Raw genomic sequence first — 24463 nt, forward strand, 5'->3', positions numbered from 1 at the left:
CATTCCAGCCAGTATTATTGCATGTTGATGTCAGAACCAAAGCTAAACATATGAGTATTTGCACAAACAATGCCATGTATATTATGTCGCTTTCTACAGCACACTTGATTTTCCGGGATCTTTAAAAAATCTCGATTCCGGCAATTTTGCGACGTATAAACACATTGATGACGTGGTCAACATCAATGATCATGCTCTTGTGGCTGTGAATTTGGGCCAAGGAATCCACATGAATAGAGGGCTGACTACACCCCTGAATGCACCGGGAAATAGTTCCTCCCCATTATCCGTTGAAGGGAGATCACTGCGTATGCATTTGCAAAGGGAAAACATATATACGCGCCGTTTCATCTGACTCACTTTGGAGCTTGACATAGAGCGCCTGAAGAAATAGATGATTATGTAAATAAAAACATGACAGTTACACTGTTTAATATTTCCATAGAAGATATAAAATTATCAATGTATCTCTTTTGTTAAAAGTTGAATATTCCAGGGAAAGGACTGTTTATATTATAATAAATACACAAGTGAGCGATTTAGGGTTTTGATCAGTTAATTGAAATGTAGCCACAATAATGCGCGTTTAGGGAACGTTTTTTAACATTTTTGGATAGTTATTCTTTTGTACCAGAAGTGGGTAGTTATTCTGATCGGGATTCCGGGTTAAAGCGTGGAAGCGTATTGCATCTATAAAATATTATAAAAACAAGAAATATTACCAGATACATGAAGGGCACTTGCAAGGCTGCGGTTCACAGTTTTACATTTATTGGAACACTTCAGCCACAAATTCAGATTGATCTGTCAACAAAGCATCGCCATTTTGTAACTATCTAGCAGGTGCCTGTTATCTTTCCGCTCAACATACTTAGCGCTGGGATCTGTCATTCTTGGCTAGGAAAACAACAAGTGGGATATGGATGACAAGTGGGATATGGATGCGTAGAGTCACCAGAACAAAAATCGTCAAAGACTCTGAAGCGGCTGTTTCTATGGGCTTACCCAGGGCCAAACATACCAATCAGCCCCAAATCACTTCAGACTGTAATATGTTTCAAGTGCTGAAATTCCAATTATCACAACCCTTGGGCACTATGTAAACATTGTATTACTGCTTAGCAATTGTGATAAAAAAACATATTCAATCCTTTACAAAGTTTTGTTTGCCAGCTTTCATTGATCAGGATATTTGTACCATAATGGAGTTAAATGTCCATTGCATTTGTGAGCATTTAAGTACAATTAAGGCACAAAATTGATCCCCTTTTCACAAACCACTGTCTTTATTTACAGCAGCTGATCAGGGAGATTTGATTTTTTATTCAACATTAGTTTTAATGCATTCTGTTAATGACATATACTTGAGCTGATAAAATGAAGTTATTGGTTGATACACATTATTTGACATACAGACAGTATGCGATATTGAAAAAAACAATGGAATTTGGAGCATTGTTACAAAATTGTTTCCAGTCTGGCAGAAAAGTAAGCAGGAATATAAGTTGCTCAAGAACTTTACTGCGGGAAGCAGAGAAGCATGGTCAGACTGACCTGGCCTTGTTTCCAAATCCAGGGTCCTCCAATATATTTGTGCCAAGAAGTGAAGCACCAAGGCAGGAGGACCTAGACAGACTTCAAGAGTTTGTTAACTGTAGCAAGAGATTGCTTGTCTTAACAGGTACATGTATTCAGACTGCATGTATTCCCTCAAACACCACATTTTATTCAAACATTTTTGGAAGATGGCTCTTACAAGTATCAATTAAATTGAGGTATTTTGTGTGTACTGTGCAGAAAATTAAAAATAATTGAAAACAACCATAATCTTCATCAATAATGTGCTAAAAGTAGCCTTTAAAATGTAAGGGATATATATAAGTTTTCTTAATCTCTCTTTTGCCTCTTGTTTGGATAAATTTCAAACTTTGTTATTATAATGCAGCATAAAATAGAAACAGCTGACTGGGCTGTTTACAGGCAATTTGGTCCTCATGTAACATGTATGTGTTAATTATTTCTTAGTGAATGCTAATTTCAGTTCTAGGAAAGCTACATGTAAATGCTAAAGCCTTTAACTGTGGTTGTATGTTTCCTTACAGGTGCTGGTTTATCTACAGAGAGCGGAATCCCAGACTACCGATCTGAGGGGGTTGGGCTGTATGCTCGCAGCTCCAACAGGCCAGTGCAGTACCAAGACTTTGTCAAGTATCCTGAAATAAGGCAGAGGTATGCTCTTTTTGAAAGTTTTATTAACAAATACAAAAGTTCAATATCATACTGAGATCTATAAGAAAAGTGTCTTAAATGCCTTGAGTCTCTGTTTTATAAAACTGTAACCTCTAGCACAAGAAATGTGTAATTCTACACCTTAAAAGTTTGAAATAAAATCCATTGTAGATGTAAAATATTTGTTTTCAATTATCTTTAAAGTCTATTATATGTTTCCATGTAAAGATCATGTTCTTGTGTAAATGTTGACCAGGTACTGGGCCAGGAATTATGTTGGCTGGCCAAAGTTTGGTTACTTCCTTCCTAACAGTTGCCATGAGGCGCTTGCACAATGGGAGCGGGTGGGGCGACTCCACTGGCTTGTCACACAAAACGTAGACGCCCTCCACCACAAGGCCGGCAGCAGGCAGGTCACTGAGCTCCATGGAAGCGGGCACAGGTATACGAATGCTAAACAGACAACACTTTATTCAATATTATCATTGATAATAATGTTTTACTGAATGAAAGTATCTATATTACTTAACAGTTCCTATCTCTTAAAGTCGCCTAAACTGCCTGTTTTAAGTATTATTATTTAAGGCAACATCTGAGTGAGATAATACACTCTTAGAAGCTTTTTTACAATAAAGCTCTCCATGTGTTTTCTAACCTATTCTTGTTATTATAAAAATCAGTTATCACCAAAACCTGAGCTGAAGCCAAGCAATAGGCTCATACCCGCACTTGCCTTGCAGCTGAAGCCAAGCAATGGGCTCATACCCGCACTTGCCTTGCAGCTGAAGCCAAGCAATGGGCTCATACCCGCACTTGCCTTGCAGCTGAAGCCAAGCAATGGGCTCATACCCGCACTTGCCTTGCAGCTGAAGCCAAGCAATGGGCTCATACCCGCACTTGCCTTGCAGATGAAGCCAAGCAATGGGCTCATACCCGCACTTGCCTTGCAGATGAAGCCAAGCAATGGGCTAATTTCCGCACTTGACTTGCAGCTGAAGCCAAGCAATGGGCTGATACCTGCACTTGCCTTGCAGCTGAAGCCAAGCAATGGGCTGATACCTGCACTTGCCTTGCAGCTGAAGCCATGCAATGGGCTCATACCCGCACTTGCCTTGCAGCTGGCTCCATTAACACATCTAAAAATATGTTTAAAATTGTTGAGTTGTGTAATTTTTAACACCTTAATTTAAACATGCATTTCATCATGATATTTATTAAAGGCATTATAAATATGCCTCCACACTGTATGCTTCATATGCATTAAACATTAGATGTATCTGTTGAGAGTTGTTTAAGACACATGAAGACAATTGTTTAGGTACTTGTTTGAAGTAAACCTGTGCGTTCTTGAATCAGAAGCTGTTTTTTTTGTTACTTTATAATTCACAAGATCAAAAGCTATCTGTAGTTCTATGTTAACTACGTTAAAGAACAAATGCAAGTTTCTTGTTCAAAGGTAGATGAATTAAAAAAACAAAAATTAACGTAGGCCTGTGCCTTTCAAGTTGCTTTACAGGTGAATCTATCAACATTTCAACCTATCGTTGAATTATGTCTTTTATACCTTAATCATATTTTCAATACAAGCAAGTTGTTTGTTTTAGTACACTTTTGACAAGTTTTTTAATCAAATACTTTTCAAAGTCTACAAATATAAAATGATTCCAGAAATTGTGACATGCCAAAAATGTATGTACCTCTATGGCAAAGCACACACTTTAGGGACACTGTCTATATGGTTTTAACTATTAAATGCTTACATAGCTTTATTTCTTTGACAAAATAGAAAGCTTTAGTTACAGTTCATTTGCATTTTGTTGATACATAAACCTCCAGGGTGATGTGCCTGCAGTGTGATCAGCGGATGTCACGCGTTGAGATGCAGGCACTGATTGTCCACCACAACCCAGACTGGAAGGCGGAGGCGGGAGACATGGCCCCGGATGCTGATGTCCAGCTTACAACACAGCAGATACAGGGATTCAAGGTCTGAAAAACATCTATTTTAGGAGTTATGTCCCTTAATTAAAATCAGAAAAAACTCTATTTAAACATTCTAAATATGAACAGGTGAATGTCGATTACATCCACCACACATGGGTTCATTTTAAACAGTTCACATTTTTGTGTTTGCCTGTGAAGAGTAACAGACACACAATTAGGATTACTTTGTCAGGTTTTGACTGCGCTATCTGGCTTTTCCTTACTGCTCAAAAACCGTTTAATAACTTATAATGGAGTCTTCAAATTTGGTATGGCCAGAGTGTAACCCTATTGATTTTGGGGGCAAGTCTATGTCATAGTGACCTTTATTAGAATCATAATAGGTACTATCGCTTCTGATCAATTACTTTTGAACGACTTTGTGTAGTGTCTTTAAACTTGGTTTGCATAGGTCAAGGGTCAAAATGATGGTGACTGTTATTAGAATATTGCTAATTGGATGCTCAGGGCAAGGCTGAGTTTTCAGATTTGATCATTTTAGACTTGATTTTCGGATTGGTTATGGTCAGAATGTGACCCTTGTGATCTTAGGGGATAAAGGTCAAGGTCATGGTGTTCTATACTAGAAAAATTATGGGCAATTTTGTATCTGGTCTATAACTTTTGAACAACTTCGGGTAGTTCTCTTTAAACTGGGTATGCATAGGCCAAGGGTCAAAGTCATTTTTACCCTAAGCCTTATTGGAATATTGTGGATGTTTCATACAGGCAACGAAAATTTGACCTTTTAGGAAATTGGTTGCTCATGTTTTATAGGTCAGACATCCATTTGAAGAAACAAAACTGTGGAAACTGAAACAAATATGCTTGATTTTAAGTGGCTCCCGCCATGTCCTGAGTGTGAAGCATAACATCTGAATGTATTATACGTCCCTCCTGCATTGTCCTGAGTGTGTATAATAGCTTCAAGGTGTATAATAGAACCCTCCCGCCATGCCCAGAGTGTGAAGCATAACTTCTGGATGTGTTAACGGTCCCTGCAACCTTGCCCTGAGTGTGAAGCATAACTTCTGGATGTATTATAGGACACTACCACGTTTTTTGTATTTTAGGTTTCCCTATGACATATTTTATGTCCCTTCCACCTTGTCCTGAGCGTGAAGCATAACTTCGGATGTAGTATAGGTTTCCCTTTTGCCTAACATCTGGATGTTTTTAGGTGCCCCCTTGCCCTAAGTGTGGAGGCGATTTGAAGCCAGAGATCACGTTCTTTGGTGACAATGTGGCAAAGGAGACGGTGGAATTTGTGCATAAAAAGTTGAGAGAAAGTGATGGTCTTCTATTAGCTGGGACCTCTCTGCAGGTTTGTAACTTCATTACTTTAAATGAAAACCTTAAAACAAAATATCGTTATATCATGAATTCAATTGACTACTACGCGAGTTTCAAAAATAGAACGGCAACTTATTTAACTTGCACATAAATACGCCCTAGTAATATCCAGCCAGTTTCATAGTTTTGCCCTTGTCCCTCCGTCCGTCCATCCGTCCGTCCATCTGTCCCGAATTCCGTCCGTTATTATTATGCGAACTTGTGTCATTCAAAACTCCAGAACTATTTGACCAATTGTTGAGATGATGGATGTGCACCTGCGGGCTTGTTTGCAACTGCACATACTACGGGGAGAGTTAAGGCCCTTCATGCACCAAAAATTGGCATTTTCGAACTATTTTTTTTTTCAAATATGAGTGACCGAATAATATATTTCAAAATTTACCGCATTACAACCATGAATAAAATGATAAAACACAGAATGTGACGATATGATTGTAGATACGATGGCATTAGAGACTATTACATACAGTTTTACCCTGCATATCATTTACCTTGTAACGTTCTGCTTATCTAGCGTATTTATTAAAATTAAATGGTTTCTTCAATTGAAATTATCAAATTATAGTCTACTTCTGTTATATGTAAAATAAAAATATCTGCATTAAAAAGTAAATTTTTGAATTTCACAATTTATCGGAATATTTCATACCTTTCACGTGGCAAAGAGGCGACATGTGTGAATATTTTTTATCCCGTGTCCGTGACCACGACTTACTCGTTTCTACAACTCAGTATGCCGTGGCCACAACTTGCCTTCTCATTCCCACAACTTAATGGTCTCTAAGTGGTGGCCGAGACATACTTATTTGTGGGAACGAGTTATCAAGTTGTGGCCAAAACATAACGAAGTTATTGTCAAGAGATAACAAAGTTGTGGCAACGAGATAGGAAGTCGTGGCCACAACATGATAAGTCGCGGGAGCAAATAATGGCAATCGTGGCCACGACAAAATAAGATGCGGAAACGAGTTAAGTCACCTATATGCCATGTACCTTTCTCATATTTTATTATAACCCAAAAGTGGGCATATTGATATCACTCATTCCGTGAGTTCATTCGTGAGTCCGTCTGTCATTCCTGTTCCGCGTTTGAAGAGGTTGTTTATGGAGGGATCTTAAAATAAATTGGCACACATGTGTTCGGTTCATAAAGGCGATGTGTCACACGCAAGAACCACAAGCCTACTTTAGTCAGGGTCACACTTAGATTTTAATCATGATGGAATGCTTTTTATATGCAAATCGATACGAGAAAAGTTGGTCGTGTCGGGGCTGGGACTTTACCAATGCAAAGCTTGGCATACAATGTATACTAGTAACCTTGTCATCTGAAACGGAACGGATTCGGCATGTGCATGTGGCTTATTTATAAATAAACCTAAGATTGTTCAATAATCAGATATTTTACTATAAAGATGAAACTAAAATTCTAACTTAAAATTATTTGAAATTTACTTCATGGAGTTCAACTTTTAAACAAATTAAGCACACCCAATGATGTATTATAAATCAGCCATCAAACAAGTGACGAAACAGACCCCGATGTCACGATAATACCGAGGACGGCTATTTCAGAGAGACAAACATACATACGAAAGAAGTGTTTTGTCGTTAAACATGTATTAATAGTTTCATAATATGGCTTACATTTCATCTATTAAATACCGTTAATTCGTTCACAATACAGACTGCTTTAGGTTACAAGAATAAACATAAAACTTCTTTAATTAGCGAATGGTGGACCTAACTTGTTAAATCTTTCATCCGTTCAATGTTCAAGTACTAGAGTAATATTTAATTAGCTTGTTTAACCTAATATGTTCATGAATGGCGCGATTGCTAGTGGGGGTAACATTAAGGTCAGCTAACAACGTAACACTATCATCGTCTTTGTAGCAAACAAGACCATATTCAACATAATTATGGACTTTAGTCTGTCAAGCAACAGGTTATTTGAAGAAATTTAATTGTGAGCAGGTTTTGATTGAAGGTTTTAGAGTTTGAAATATCACCCAGGTGATTGTGTTTTGATCAAAAGAGATGTGAAATCTAGTCGTACCATCAGCGAAAGTGAAACCTATCTGCCCGTAGTTTCTTTTGTAGACAGAAGTATGTCATTAAACCGAATTAAAGTTGACACAATTAATTTTCTTGTAACTTGTACCTAAATTTAATGACCGGAAATTTAACAATTTTTTTGCAACTTTAAATACGATGATAAACCCGATAAAAACAGGAACTTTAAAAATGATGAATTTCTGTGTTCTTTAAATCGTGTTTGCAAACAAAGACCATGATGTTAATCTAGAAATACATACCCTTACAAACACAGCTAATGATGTAGTTTAAGCATGTCATATTACTATTCAAAAATGTTATCATTCGAAAGTATTTGATTATCTACGGCAGAAAAATGGTGACAAGTATATTTGAAAAGTGTTTATATTCTTTGTGTTGTAGGTGTATTCAGGGTACAGGTTCGCCGCGGCGGCCAGTGATCAGGGCAAACCAATAGCAATTGTCAACATTGGCCCAACACGGGCGGACAAACTGGCTCATCTTAAAGTGGACAGTAAATGTGGTCAAGTGTTACCATATGTGGAAGTTTCTTAATCAAAGTACTGGTTTCAAGAAACATGTACCTCTGTTTAACTTTTTTTTATACATTTATCATCGCAGCAAATACTTGCTTTTGTGTTTTTAACTTTACTCTAAAGAATAAAGATATTTTTACAATTATATTTGAAATTTAAAGTTTTTTTTTCCATAAAAAAGGATATATATGTTTTTTGTTGTTGTTTTTCTGCCACTTAAATTTCCGGATTTTAGTTTGAATTTTAAAATTCAGATTCTTAAATTTTTGAACGTTCTGGTGTGGTCATCAACTTTGTAAACATATTGGGTATGGTTAGTAAATGACTATCGATGTATGGGTCAAAGATCAAGGTCATAGTGATCGTGACTTGAAAAGTTGTAGGCGCTTGCGTTTTGGATCAATAACTTAATAACTTATGAATGAATTTTTGAATGAGTCTGCTCAGCGTTATGTTGGTTTCTGGCAGCTGGTTCCTAGCAGCGTATTGTTGGTTTCTGGCTGCTGGTTCCTAGCAGCGTATTGTTGGTTTCTGGCAGCTTGTTCCTAGCAGCGTAATGTTGGTTTCTGGCAGCTGGTTCATAGCAGCGTATTGTTGGTTTCGGGCAGCTGGTTCATAGCAGCGTAATGTTGGTTTCTGGCAGCTGGTTCATAGCAGCGTATTGTTGGTTTCGGGCAGCTGGTTCATAACAGCGTAATGTTGGTTTCTGGCAGCTTGTTCCTAGCAGCGTAATGTTGGTTTCGGGCAGCTGGTTCCTAGCAGGGTAATGTTGGTTTCGGGAAGCTGGTTCCTAGCAGCGTAATGTTGGTTTCTGGCAGCTGGCTCCTAGCAGCGTTATTTTGGGTTCTGGCAGCTGGTTACTAGCAGCGTAATGTTGGTTTTTGACAGCTGGTTCCTAGTAGCGTAATGTTGGTTTCTGGCAGCTGGCTCCTAGCAGCGTTATTTTGGGTTCTGGCAGCTGGTTCCTAGCAGCGTAATGCTGGTTCCTAGCAGCGTAATGTTGGTCCTAGCAGCATAATGTTGGTTCTTGGCAGCGTAATTTTGGTTCCTAGCAGCGTAATGTTGGTTTCGGGCAGCGTAATGTTGGTTCCTAGCAGCGTAATGTTGGTTCCTTGCAGCGTAATGTTGGGTCCTAGCAGCGAAATGTTGGTTTCTAGCAGCGTAATGTTGGTTCCTAGCAGCGTAATGTTGGTTCTTGGCAGCGTAATGTTGGTTTCTAGCACCGTGTCATTGGTTCCTGGCAGGGTGATGTTGGTTTCGGGCAGCGTAATGTTGGTTCCTAGCAGCGTAATGTTGGTTCCTAGTTGCGTAATGTTGGTTCCTAGCAGCGTAATGTTAGTTCCTAGCAGCGTAATGTTGGTTCCTAGCAGCGTAATGTTGGTTCCTAGCAGCGTAATGTTAGTTCCTAGCAGCGTAATGTTGGTTCCTAGCAGCGTAATGTTGGTTCCTAGCAGCGTAGTGTTAGTTCCTAGCAGCGTAATGTTAGTTCCTAGCAGCGTAATGTTGGTTTCGGGCAGCGTTATGTTGGTTCCTAGCAGCGTAATGTTGGTTCCTAGCAGCGTAATGTTAGTTCCTAGCAGCGTAATGTTGGTTCCTAGCAGCGTAATGTTGGTTCCTAGCAGCGTAATGTTGTTTCCTAGCAGCGTAATGTTGGTTCTTGGCAGCGTCATGTTGGTTTCTGGCACCGTGTCATTGGTTCCTGGCAGGGTGATGTTAGTTTCGGGCAGCGTAATGTTGGTTCCTAGCAGCATAATGTTGGTTTTTGGCAGCGTAATGTTGGTTCTTAGCAGCGTAATGTTAGTTCCTAGCAGCGTAATGTTGGGTCCTAGCAGCGTAATGTTAGTTCCTAGCAGCGTAATGTTGGTTCTTAGCAGCGTAATGTTAGTTCTTAGCAGCGTAATGTTGGTTCCTAGCAGCGTAATGTTGGTTCCTAGCAGCGTAATGTTAGTTCCTAGCAGCGTAATGTTGGTTCCTAGCAGCGTAATGTTGGTTCCTAGCAGCGTAATGTTAGTTCCTAGCAGCGTAATGTTGGTTCCTAGCAGCGTAATGTTGGTTCCTAGCAGCGTAATGTTAGTTCCTAGCAGCATAATGTTAGTTCCTAGCAATGTTGGTTCCTAGCAGCGTAATGTTAGTTCCTAGCAGCGTAATGTTGGTTCCTAGCAGCGTAATGTTGGTTCCTAGCAGCGTAATGTTGGTTTCGGGCAGAGTAATGTTAGTTCCTAGCAGCGTAATGTTAGTTCCTAGCAGCGTAATGTTAGTTCCTAGCAGCGTAATGTTAGTTCCTAGCAGCGTAATGTTGGTTCCTAGCAGCGTAATGTTGGTTTCGGACAGCGTAATGTTAGTTCCTAGCAGCGTAATGTTAGTTCCTAGCAGCGTAATGTTGGTTTCGGGCAGCGTAATGTTGGGTCCTAGCAGCGTAATGTTAGTTCCTAGCAGCGTAATGTTGGTTCCTAGCAGCGTAATGTTGGTTTCGGGCAGCGTAATGTTGGGTCCTAGCAGCGTAATGTTAGTTCCTAGCAGCGTAATGTTGGTTCGTAGCAGCGTAATGTTGGTTCCTAGCAGCGTAATGTTGGTTCTTGGCAGCGTAATGTTGGTTTCTGGCACCGTGTCATTGGTTCCTGGCAGTGTGATGTTAGTTCCTAACAGCGCGTGGTTCAGCGGGTGGTAAACACATTATCTAGTACAGTCTTTTATATGAGCATGATTTAATATTTGGTCAACAATTCACATATAGTGAAGCATTAAGCAGCCTTGTGAAGCCTGGTGATCCGCGAACAGCCAGAAGCGACGAAAAAGCCAAACTTTCGGTCAAATTTCAAATTTTATGTCTTTAGATGAAGTAAACACCATGACCGCATATGACCTGTATACGTCACTCTTGTTTTCCTTTTCTCATTTATTGGCATTTTTGTTTTAGTGTTTGAGCCAATATCGCTCGAAACTTCGAATCATGAGATTCACGATGTACACGCGTTTTTCTTGCAAATTTTGAGCTACGGAGTGATTTTTTTCTCGACATGAATAGCCCCGCCTCCTTTTCCCTTTAAAGACACCAATCTGAAAATATGTAAACACAATCGTAAGATTTTTGCCTTAAAATACCTGGAAATACATAATTAGAATTACGACGACCATTTGCTATTAAATATTAATTTATTAGACACCAAATGAACCTTAAAGTCCGCGAAGCTGTGTGTAGTTGGTCATACTTTAAAAAGATCGAAAATAATATTAATTCAGTTAATTGTTAATTTTCATGTTAAGAAATTGCTTCAGTTTTTTTCACAAATCGTTTCCTACTGAATTACTATTCATGAGCACCATAACCTATTCATTGGCACCACAACGTTCAGAAAATCGAGCGTAGTGCAGCAAGTATAACAAATAAAGTTCTAAAATCTGTAACGCGGCAACCTTTGGTCAATAAAAAAGCCACACACATGTAAAGAAAATGCTTAAACCTAAGGTATGTAAACAATTCTCACTAAAATCCAGATTTTTACGTTGTCAACACTAACGTCTAGCAAGTTATGCAAGATCTAGACGATCAGATATTAAATTTTATCCAGAACTTTTACCTTTAGAACAACTCATGGCCATTCCTATGTGGAACTAGATTCTCCAAAATCTAATTTTTTAAATTTACTGGTATAAACCTCTAAAAATGAAAAATAAGAAACCATACTGTTTACATCCATATTCCACGCATTGGCACTATAACGGAAGACGCGTCGGAGCATTTTCACCACATAACAAAATGTTATGGCTCCAATGATTACCCGGCGTGCTTAAAGGTTTGAACGTTTGATCAAGGGTTTTTAAACGAAATACACCGATATGCATATGATAAACGTTCCAACGGATGATCGACATGAACTGATAACACCAACACTTATGGTAAGCATAGTTAACAATTGTTATTGGCGACAAAACAGAACTCATAAAATTAAAATAAGTGACGACATTTTCATCGAAACAAAACAAACAAAACAATTATATTTTAGCGAATGTTCCAACAACCGGGCCAGTGTAAACTAAATTAAATCAAAACAAATGAAAAATAATTCGTGTATTTTATATTGGAATCACTATACGCTCCTTGTTTCGGTGATACAACCATTTCGCTGTATTTGGCGCCATTACGCCCTACTAATTAAGCATCAAACAATATACCTGAAAGGAATAAAATTGCCATTATTAGTGGGTCAATACGTCATGTGATAAAAATTATCTAACATAAGTTGCTATTTCATGCAAAAGTTTATGAAACTTGTTACGGAAAAGAATAAACCTCGCCAAAAGCTCACTAAATATTTTTTCAAAGGCATTAATCCGCTCTCACCACGAGTTAAGGCATTAATCCGCTCTCACCACGAGTTAAGGCATTAATCCGCTCTCACCACGAGTTAAGGCATTAATCCGCTCTCACCACGAGTTAATGCATTAATCCGCTCTCACCACTAGTTAAGGCATTAATCCGCTCTCACCACGAGTTAAGGCATTAATCCGCTCTCACCACGAGTTAAGGCATTAATCCGCTCTCACCACGAGTTAAGGCATTAATCCGCTCTCACCACGAGTTAAGGCATTAATCCGCTCTCACCACGAGTTAAGGCATTAATCCGCTCTCGCCACGAGTTAAGGCATTAATCCGCTCTCGCCACGAGTTAAGGCATTAATCCGCTCTCACCACGAGTTAAGGCATTAATCCGCTCTCACCACGAGTTAAGGCATTAATCCGCTCTCACCACTAGTTAAGGCATTAATCCGCTCTCACCACTAGTTAATGCATTAATCCGCTCTCACCACGAGTTAAGGCATTAATCCGCTCTCACCACGAGTTAAGGCATTAATCCGCTCTCACTTAAGGCATTAATCCGCTCTCACCACGAGTTAAGGCATTAATCCGGTCTCACCACGAGTTAAGGCATTAATCCGCTCTCACCACGAGTTAAGGCATTTATCCGCTCTCACCACGAGTTAAGGCATTAATCCGCTCTCACCACGAGTTAAGGCATTAATCCGCTCTCACCACGAGTTAAGGCATTAATCCGCTCTCACCAAGAGTTAAGGCATTCATCCGCTCTCACCACGAGTTAAGGCATTCATCCGCTCTCACCACGAGTTAAGACATTCATCCGCTCTAACCACGAGTTAAGGCATTCATCCGCTCTAACCACGAGTTAAGGCATTCATCCGCTCTCACCACGAGTTAATGCATTAATCCGCTCTCACCAAGAGTTAAGGCATTAATCCGCTCTCACCACGAGTTAAGGCATTAATCCGCTCTCACCACTAGTTAAGGCATTAATCCGCTCTCACCACGAGTTAATGCATTAATCCGCTCTCACCACGAGTGAAGGCATTAATCCGCTCTCACCACGAGTTAAGGCATTAATCCGCTCTCACCACTAGTTAAGGCATTAATCCGCTCTCACCACTAGTTAAGGCATTAATCCGCTCTCACCACGAGTTAAGACATTCATCCGCTCTAACCACGAGTTAAGGCATTCATCCGCTCTAACCACGAGTTAAGGCATTCATCCGCTCTCACCACGAGTTAATGCATTAATCCACCCTCTCGACGAGTTAAGGGATTCATCCGCTCACAAAACGAGTTAAGGCATTCATCCGCCCTCTCGACGAGTTAAGGGATTCATCCGCTCACAAAACGAGTTAAGGCATTCATCCGCCCTCTCGACGAGTTAAGGGATTCATCCGCTCACAAAACGAGTTAAGGCATTCATCCGCCCTTTGGACGAATTAAGGCATTCATCCGCTCTCACCACGAGTTAGGGCATTCATCCGCCCTCTCGACGAATTAAGGCATTAATCCGGTCTCACCACGAGTTAAGGCATTCATCCGCCCTCTCGACGACTTAAGGCATTCATCCGCTCTCACCACGAGTTAAGGCATTCATCTGCACCCCCCCCCCCCTCGACGACTTAAGGCATTCATCCGCTCTCACCACTAGTTAAGGCATTCATCCGCCCTCTCGACGAATTAAGGCATCCATCCGCTCTCACGACGAGTTAAGGCAATCATCCGCCCTCTCAATGAATTAAGGCATTCATCCGCTCTCACCACGAGTTAAGGCATTCATCCGCCCTCTCGACGAATTAAGGCATTCATTTGCTCTCAAGATGAGTAAATGCATCCATCAGCCCTCACCACGAGTTAAGGCATTTATCCGCCCTCTCGATGAGTTAAGGGATTCACCCGCCCTCAACACGAGTTAAGGCATTTATCCGCTCTCACCACGAGTTAAGGCATCTATCCACACTCTCGACGAGTAAAGGCATTCATCCGCTCTCACCACGAGTTAAGGCATTTATCCGCCCTCTCGATGAGTTAAGGGATTCATCCGCTCTCACCACGAGTTAAGGCATTTATCCGCCCTCTCGATGAGTTAAGGCATTCATCCGCCCTCAACACGAGTTAAGGCATTCGTCCGCCCTCTCAACGAGATAAGGCATTCATCCGCTCTCACGACGAGTCAAGGCATTCATCCGCTCTCACGACGAGTCAAGACATTCATCCGCTCTCACGACGAGTCAAGGCATTCATCCGCTCTAACGAGGAGTTAAGGCATTCATCCACTTTCATTACGACTGAATTGCATGCATCCGCTATCACGACGAGTTAAGACATTCATCCGCTTTCACGACGGGTTAATGCATTCATCCGCTCTCACGACGAGATAAGGCATTCATCCGCTCTCACGACGACCACTCAAGTCATTTATTCGCCAGCTCGAGGAGTCAATGCAATAATCCGATCTTTCGACGAGTTAAGGCATTCATCCGCTCTCACGACGAGTCAATGCATTAATCCACTCTCACGACGAGTCATGTCATTCATCCGCTCTCACGACGAGTGTTGGCATTAATTCATCCGTACGACGAATCAAGGCATTCATTCGCCAGCCCAACGAGTCAAAGCTATCTTCACTATCACGACCAGTCAATGCATTCATCTGATCTTACGACGAGTCAAGACATTCATCCGCTCTCACGACGAGCGTTGGCATTAATTCATCCGTACTACGAGTCAATGCATTCATTCGCCAGCCCGAAAAGTCAAGGCTATTTTCACTATCACGACGAGTCAATGCATTCATCCGATCTTACGACGAGTCAAGGCATTTATCCGCTCTCACGACGAGTTAAGACATTCATCCGCTCTCATGACGAGTCAATGCATTCATCCACTCTCTCGACGAGCCGATGCATTCATCCGCTATCAAGACGAGTCAAGGCATTCATCCGTTCTCGACACGATTTAAAGCATTCATCCGCTCTCACGACGAGTCAATGCATTCAACTTCTCTTTCGACGAGTCAATGCATTCATCTGCTATTATGCGACGAGTCAAGGCATTCATTCGCTCTCACGGCGAGTTAAGACATTCATCCACTTTTAAGACGGATTAAAGCATCAATCCGCTATCACGACGAGTCAAGGCATCCATCCGCTCTTACGACGAGTCAAGGCATCCATCTGCTCTCATTTAAATTCAATGCATTAATTTGTCTGCACGACAAGTCAAGGAATCCATTCGCTTTCATGACGAGTCAATTCATTCATCGATTCACATGAAGAGTCAATGCATTCAATCGCTCTCAAGATGAGTCAATGCATTGATTCGCTCTCACGACGTGTCAAGGCATTCATCCGCTGTCACGACGAGTCAATGCATTCACCCGGTCACAAGACGAGTCAATGCATCAATTCGCCCGCACAACGAGTCATGGCATCCATTCGCTCTCACGACAAGTCAAGGCATCCATCCGCTCTCACGTCGAGTTGAGGCATCCATTCGTCCGCAAGACGAGTCAATGCATCCATCCGCTCTCACAACGAATCAATGCATTCATTCGCATGCACGACGAATCAAGGCATCCATTCGCTCTGACGGCGAGTCGGAGGATCCATTCTCCCGCACGACGAGTCAAGACATTCATCCGCTCTAACTAAAAAGTCAATGCATCCAGACGCTCTCACGACGAATCAATGCATGCATTCATCCGCACGACCAGTGAAGGCATCCATCCGCTCTCACGACGAGTCAATTCATTCATCCGCTCTCACGAAAAGTCAATGCATTTATTCGCTCTCACGAAGAGTCAATGCATTCAATCACTCTCACGACGAGGCAATGCATCCATTCGCCCACACGACGAGTCAAGGCATTCATTCGCTCTATCGACGATTCAAGGCATCCTTCCGATCTCACGACGAGGGAAGGCATTCATCCGCTCTCACGATAAGTTAATGCATCCATTTGCCCGCACGACGAGGTAAGGCATTCATCCGCTCCCTCGACGGGTTAGGGCATGCATCCACAATCACGACGAGTCAAGGCAATCATCCGCTCTCACACGACGAGTCAAGGCATTCATCCGCTCTCACGAGAAGTCAAGGCATTTATCCCCTTTAACGACAAGTTAAGGCATTCATCCACTCTCATTCCTCCGCTCTAACGACGAGTTAAGGCATTCATCTACTCTTACGACGAGTTTGAACATTTATCCGCTCTCACGACGAGTTAAGGCATTCATCCGCTTTCACGACGAGTCAATGCATTCATCCGCTTTCACGACGAGTCATGGCATTCATCCGCTCTCACGACGAGTCATGGTATAAATTCGTCCGCACGACGACCAGTCAAGGATTCATTCGCCAGCTCAACGAGTCAACGCATTCTTCACTCTCACGACGAGGCAATGCATTAATCTGATCTTACGACGAGTTAATGCATTCATCCGCTCACGCGACGAGTCAAGGCATCCCTCCGTTCTCACTACGAGTCAATGCATTTATCCGCTCTCACGACGACTCATGGCATTCATTCTCTCTCACGATAAGTCAATGCATTCATCCGCTCTAACGACAAGTCAAGGCATTCATCCGCTCTCACGACAAGTTGAGGCATTCATCCACTCTCATTACGACTGAATGCATTCCTCCGCTCTAACGAGTTTAAACATTTATCCGCTCCCACGACGAGTTAAAGCATTCATCCGCTTTCACGACGAGTCAATGTATTCATCCGCTCTCACGACGAGTCATGGCATTCATCCGCTCTCACGACGAGTCATGGCATAAATTCGTCCGCACGACGAACAGTCAATGCATTCATTCGCCAGCTCGACGAGTCAATGCATTCTTCACTCTCACGAAAAGTCAATGCATTAATCCGATCTTACTACGAGTTAATGCATTCATCCGCTCACGCGACGAGTCAAGGCATCCATCCGTTCTCACTACGAGTCAATGCATACATCCGCTTTCACGACGACTCATGGCATTCATTCTCGCTCACGATAAGTCAATGCATTCTTCTGCTCTCACGACAAGTTAAGACATTCATCCGCTCTCACAAGGCATTCATCCGCTCCCACGACAAGTCAATGCATTAATCCGATCTTACTACGAGTTAATGCATTCATCCGCTCACGCGACGAGTCAATGTATTTATACACTCCCGCGAGGAGAAAATGCATTCATCCTCTCACGACGAGTCATGGTATGCATCCGCTCTTACGAAGAGTTAAGGAATTCATCCGCTCTCACGACGAGTCAATGCATTCATCCGCTCTCACGAGCCTTTCAAAAGCTTTAGGAAGGTATCTGTTGACAAAATATTTGCTTTCATTTAACTTTCGGTGATTATTATGTTCGGGATATCCACACTATAAGTATCTTCCATGGCCGAGAGTGTAAGATTATAAGTATCTTCCATGGCCGAGAGTGTAAGATTATAAGTATCTTCCATGGCCGAGAGTGTAAGATAGGTTCATTCCGACCCGAGCGTAGGGTGTTTTGCGCAAACGAGGTTTACCGAGTTTCCGCAAAACACCCTGCGCGAGGGTCGGGATGAAACTATCTTACATGAGCGGCTATGGTAGATGCTTTTTCTCCCACCTCAATTAAACAAAATTAATTAAAAATGTATTTTTTGCTGCAACTCTTTTGCGCTTAGTGAAAATAATTGCGTATGGATATGCGATAGCACGTGGTTGTCATAGATACTTGCGCAGTGATCCAGTTAATGGTAATAGTCAAATCGGTCTTTTTAAATAGTTCTAAGGAAAATGAAGCATTATTTCTTGAATGGTGCGTGAAAACTGTTTTATGGGGACATTTGAAGCGAGAAATAATTAATAAGCATTCTAAATATTACCATAAGACAAGATTTCCTTGATGCTACTGACGACAGTCTTCAACAAGGGATGTCATTATAATGTGGTGACCGTTAAAAAGAAGTTCCATACGGGCATTTTATCTTCGCCCGTGGGCAAGATAAGAATATCTAGCATGGTTAAATTATTGGATCTACTTATCTGAGGTGGGAGAAAGGTTCAGCCCAACCCGAGCGCAGGGTGTTCTGCGGAAACGAGATTTACCGAGAAAAGGGTATATCATATTAAGTAGGGATGGCAACGAGTAGTAACGAGTAGTAAAATTAATACTCGAGTACTCGGACGGTCGTTCGATCGAGTACTCGGGTACTCGATTACTCGGAAAAATTGAATATATGTGTTCGCAAAGACAAGATTGTGTATACATGTATCGTTAATGACGTATATTGTGCGTTGGTCGTATTATTGGTCATTTTCACCTTTAAAGTAAACTTTCATTACGTATTTTTACTATTTTAACAAAAAAATGATATAAAAAGGAAACAAATGTTGTTTCAGGCTTTTAATTTGTCTTATTCGTTTCATTTAATACAAGAATGCACTGCAGAAATGAACAACAATCAGAATTACAATGAACGAAAATTAATAGCATACATAGCAAAATATTCAATACGAAGTTCAGTTGTTGAGTTGTTTACTCTACAATTTTTTTTTTCAATTATAGTTTTTCGTACTGTGTAATTGTTGTTTACCTCATTAATATTCATAATTCTTGACTTGATATCAACCAATCAATTGTGATAATCATTGCAAAAATAGTTAAAATGCGCCCATTAAAAAATCAATTCTCGTAACGGTCGAATTGTGTAGGTGAAAGTACCGCTATCAAAACTTCGCTAATTGACATCAGTTTTAATTTGAAATAGGGGTCCTTTGTTGACAGTTTGCAACTATCATAACAACTGTCAACTAATTGATTGAGGTCAATTGTGTACACAGCGGGGATTAGAGGGACCGTAAATTGTCCTCTTGGCAACTAACCAGATCTGATATTTTGTCTGTAAATCGTGTATTTGGTGATTTTTATAGATTGTTATTTTTTTTCCGAGTACTCGAGTAGTGATTTGGTACTCGAGTACTCGGACGTTCGATCGAGTACTCGGGTACTCGTTGCCATCCCTAATATTAAGGATACATTAACATGCGACCTCTATGGACATTACCTTGTCAATATGTTTAAGAGAGACATTTTAGTTTTATTACATGCAATTACCTTAGCCTTTAATAGACGCTGAGTCAATTTACGTGTAACCACTTTCTTTGACATATTGTCTTCAATCATCACCAATCATCATCATCATCATCATCATCATCATCATCATCATCATCATCAAAGCATTAGCTCAATAAGATGGATACGAGCAATGTAAACAATGATAATATCTACTAGCTTTCCCGGCTATACAGGTAACACGCCCACGGTTCCGCTTTTTCACAAACTGTTAAATAGTCAGTTAATATTCTTTCAATAGTATAAATTGAGGATAACAATAATATACATGTTAAACCGCAAAGTGTAAGTAGCATCGTGTACATGGGAATGACAGCCTAGTATAGTAATGTGTAGTTTGTAAAACATGTTATAATTTATACAAATATAATTATATATACATATACATTTTACATTACCATGCTTAAAAAAATCGTTGAAAAGAATTGTTAAAAGGAGGTATTTAATTAATTTATCATGTAAATTAAAAACTTGTAGATTTATCAGAAACAGTGGCATACAAAGACATGGTTGCTCATATGATTGATTCAATCCCATAACATCCAAATCTCTGCCCGGCCACTGTCCTGAAAATGTCGGCATCTACCACTCTGTAAATTACCAATTTGTAACACCTTATTAAAAACTTGTCGAAAAATTCACACGCAGTTTAATGTTTTCGATAGATGTTAATGATATACAACATTGAAACGAAAAAAAACCCAAACACGCTAGCCCTTGTTATTTAATTTTGATAATATATATTCATATTCAAAATGCCCGCTGATATCTTTCCTGGCATTTGAACACCCTATCTTGTCTAGTGGGTGTAAGCCATCCCACTGAAAACAAAACTCCTTTCCGTCTATAGGTACCAGATGATCCCAAAATCGTCAAATACAGTATGTCCTCAAAACAAACCCAGAATTGTCAAAACGAGTTAGTATGAGGCCGATTATATATCACTTTACATGATTAAAAGACTATTTTGTCCCTTTCTCAGCTGAGTTTACCCGTTTTAAAATAGCACATAACGGTTTCCCAGTTTAGTAATGTGAATATTTAGCATATAAAAATAATAAAAATCACATGATCAGTACAGATACATATACCGACACATTTAATAAATTTACTTGTATTTACGTGCCAGACAGACCCAGTAAATTTCTAATTGGATAAATATGCAAAAACTGCGAAATATACATGTAGCGTTGTGATACATCAGGACGTAGGATTCAATGCGTTGTACACAACGATATCAATTTTATGTTAAAGTTTTTGACAAGTATCTTTTTTCTTGCAATTGTATCATGTGGAGTTTAGTCCCTTTAAGGCAATAAAAGATATTCAGTGAAACACATATCACTAGTGTAAACTTTCCACACTTATCAAATAGTTCTTACGAGAGTGTTAGGAAGGCATGGGTTCGTTTTCATCTTTGTTGAACCGTTTCAGTTATTATTAACATTTATATCCATATAATTCGAATAAACGTAATCCATATAATGGTCCATATAATATAAGAGCACGTTTTGAAAATAGAAAAGAGTGACAATATTGATTATAATACATATATAACTGTTCTTGTTATATAAACATAATGAAGTAAACATATGATATATGCGTTACCTAAATATGATTTATCACTTTGTCAAGCAATTGTCTAGTAGCGTTAAAAAATACATAACACACACAATGCCATAACAATGTACATATACAATTAACAAATATGTACAAAACAGTTCACATCAATCGCCTACCAAGTCTGAGGGACTGGACTCCTCACTCTCAATCACACACCTCTCAGGTGAATGCAGTTCATGATGGTTATAACTGAAAACCCAAAACACGAATGCAATATTAAATGTAAAGAACAATTAGCAGATTATGCAATCTCATTAAAATCATATCGTGACGTTCACTTCATTTCATTACGTTATGTACGATCTGAGAACATGACGTTAGAGGTCACCTCAAGTTTACCTTTATAAATCACATAGCGTAACGTCGTGAAGCGTGTATTGGGGATCTGATTTTAATGAGATTGCAGATTATGCTATATTGAAACCAATCCTCAAATGTCTAATGCGGCGTTCACACAGTGCCGATTATGGCTCCCGTTTGAAATCAGACAGCGCTACGACACGAAAAGCGAAAAAGTCGGATTACTATCCTCAATGATCTGGAATGTCCTATCATTGTCTGAACGCAGTCGTATATGTTCGTAACAGAGTCCTACGGATCGGGAATGGTCCGGTGAGGTCGGCCAAGCACTCCCGACAGTTAGGTGCGTCCCGTAACATTCGGGAAACTCAGCCGATTTTGTCTAGTCGGATTACAATCGTGACTATGTCGTGACAGATTCTGCTGTATCGGATCAAAATCGTAACAATGTCCTGTGTTGTCTGGTCAGTGTCCTGTGGAACGGGCATGATCTGGAGAAATTTTGCATTGCTGTTTCTATCACGTGAAACGGTTTTCTAACGGATGTCTTCCGTAAGCGTCGGTTCATTGTCTGGTCACTGTCTGATCTCTGTCGTATCGCATTCGGGAGAATCGGGACGCTGTCGGGACAGAATCGGTCGTTTTTTACCATGACAAAGATACAAATCGGATCAGAATCGGATTGAGAACGGGATAATCGGGACAAATTCTGCTGGAAACGGTTGGATCGGGACGCCTCCTGAACAATATCTGATTGTTGTCGTGATTAAATAAATGTTTTTACGAATTTTAATAAAAGTTTGAATTTCCAGCCACGAATCACAGGATCTTGATCAGATTTTTGACACATTTTAATCGGGAATGGTCCTATCAAGGACGGCAGTAAAAATCCTGAATGTGTGACTTAGGCTTAATACAACGAAAATACATAATTCAGCCTGACAAATCAACCAAATGCATGATTACTTCTCCAACACATTGCAAACACAAATAGAATAGTTAAAAGATCAAATGCAAACAATACTGGTCATAATAGTTTTTCTTTACTTGGACGAGATCAAATTAAAAGCTTCCACCATGGAAAGAAAATCTTTGCAACAATGATAATTTCAGTCACCTGACCAATTCCAAAGAAATCGCTCAAATATAACGTATCACGGTCTAAGGGAAACAATAACCAATAACTGGTAAAAAGTAAAATCAATCTGCATGAATTGTTTCCCTTAAACTATCAGAATTTCAACTGGGCTACATACATACTAATTCTCAAGTTCTTCTTTTTAAAAATAACAACAATCTGGTGATAAATCGTACAGACATTTATAAGGCTCAATAGCGATGCATTGTACCCTGCTCAGATGTACTATTGGCAATTGAACTCTATGATAAAGATTTTCATTAGGTGAGGTGTCAGTGCCGTAGCCAGACTTGAAAAAAACACCGAGGCAGGCAGAACGGTCTAGGGGGGTGGGAGGGTTGGGGGTTTGGGTGGCTGTGGGGGTCCGGGGGCATCCCCCCCCGAAAAATATAATATTTCAACATTTTTAGTGCTATAACTTTTGATACAGTTAAAGTTTATTCTTCACGGTTTACATAAATTTAGACAAAACAAAAGTGCATTTAGAAGAAATTTACTGTTACAATCATATGAGGCTTTGTTACCAATACCATAAACCTTCTTCTAAACGTCTCTCAAATCGTCACATTTTTGAATGCCAGTGCTATGCGATGGTGTCCTGTGGCGTCCCACAACTTAAGAATTTGTTTAGGGTTAAAAGAAATGTTGTTCCAGTGGACGTAGGCAATTGCCAAACCATTAAGTTGTTAGGCACCCATTGATGTCCGACTCCAGGTCTTAAGCCGCCTCAGTGAATCCTTTCACAAGTGCAAGAACCAACAGGCAGACACATAATTATTTTGAATGTTTTTGAAATGTTGGGGAAAAGACTTCGTCACATGCAGCTGCACCTTCTTCCAGCGTCAAGACTTTGGTTGCATATTCAATAAGTTAACATTAAACGGTATGGTACCGTAGTTTGTAGAGTTTATTCTATTATATCTAAATATTCAGTTCTTTTTTCAAATATAGACATTCCGCCTCGATGGTTTGTGTACATTGAGGTAAATGAAGAAAGTCGAAAAGAGTTATTTTTAGAGCTATAGATCTTGTTATATGCCCCCCAAAAACACCGAGGCAGCTCCTCAGTGTAGCTACGGCACCGTGTAATCGTTAAACACATTTTTAAAGCCCTGTATTGAATTTTTCTGTGTTGGTCTTGCTAATCCTACAAAAATGTCAACCAACAGAACAGTAGTTAAAATTGGATTTAATAAAATATTGAAAGATAATAAGCTTTGTATTAATTGTCAAAAATTGCTTAGTCTTTGAAGGATATTTAGCTGCTTAGCTGCTTATTTGCTAACTCACAGTTTCTACTTTAGTCACCATTTTGTGTTAAGAATTAGTTTATAAACGAATAAAAATCACTCTCCAATACTTGTGGTACATATTATCAGGGTTTCATTCGTTGTGTTCAATTACTGTACTAATGCTATTGATCGTCTGTAATCAAATGTAGGGCTAAGGGTGTAAAGTTTTGCCGCCAATTTGGTCATGTGGTCAATCACCTGACCGAAGTCATTCGAGCAGAGATGCCATTATATTACTTTTGGCGGATTTCTTACATCAGGGGTGACCACATTCAACATGCGGTTTCAGTCAAGCTACATCGTGGTTGGGTCTTAATATTGAATATTGAATACCAGTCCAGAGTTGTGAAAACGATGTGGGAGTACTCTTTGTGGATTATTTACTAAAATGAGATTATGAACATATGGAAAATCTGGTAAAGTGATCTTGTGTGGTATTATTAAATAAACATTCTTCCTCTTTGTCTTCTGTGAATAATCTGATTAATAAGTAGATGCATTGCAGTTTCAAC

The 24463-nt window shown here is 40.1% G+C and overlaps 1 protein-coding gene across 1 annotated transcript; it reads left to right on the forward strand.

The window, feature by feature from the left end:
- Positions 1–413: 413 nt before the first annotated feature.
- On the forward strand, positions 414–8351 carry LOC128231411 (NAD-dependent protein lipoamidase sirtuin-4, mitochondrial-like). Its single transcript, XM_052944206.1, has 6 exons — positions 414–1681; positions 2103–2229; positions 2486–2671; positions 4066–4216; positions 5393–5536; positions 8029–8351. Exons 1-6 carry the CDS (start codon positions 1378–1380, stop codon positions 8179–8181), a joined length of 1065 nt encoding a protein of 354 aa, XP_052800166.1. The 5' UTR covers positions 414–1377; the 3' UTR covers positions 8182–8351.
- Positions 8352–24463: the final 16112 nt, after the last annotated feature.

The sequence above is a fragment of the Mya arenaria genome, chromosome 4 (assembly GCF_026914265.1).
Source record: "Mya arenaria isolate MELC-2E11 chromosome 4, ASM2691426v1".
NCBI lineage: Eukaryota > Metazoa > Mollusca > Bivalvia > Myida > Myidae > Mya > Mya arenaria.

Bases quoted from the DNA above. Each gene is read 5' to 3' on its own strand.
- LOC128231411 (XM_052944206.1), top strand. From the start codon at position 1,378: ATGAAGTTATTGGTTGATACACATTATTTGACATACAGACAGTATGCG. The intron at 1,682-2,102 runs GTACATGTATTC...GTTTCCTTACAG, and splicing joins GAGATTGCTTGTCTTAACAG to GTGCTGGTTTATCTACAGAG. The intron at 2,230-2,485 runs GTATGCTCTTTT...AATGTTGACCAG, and splicing joins TATCCTGAAATAAGGCAGAG to GTACTGGGCCAGGAATTATG.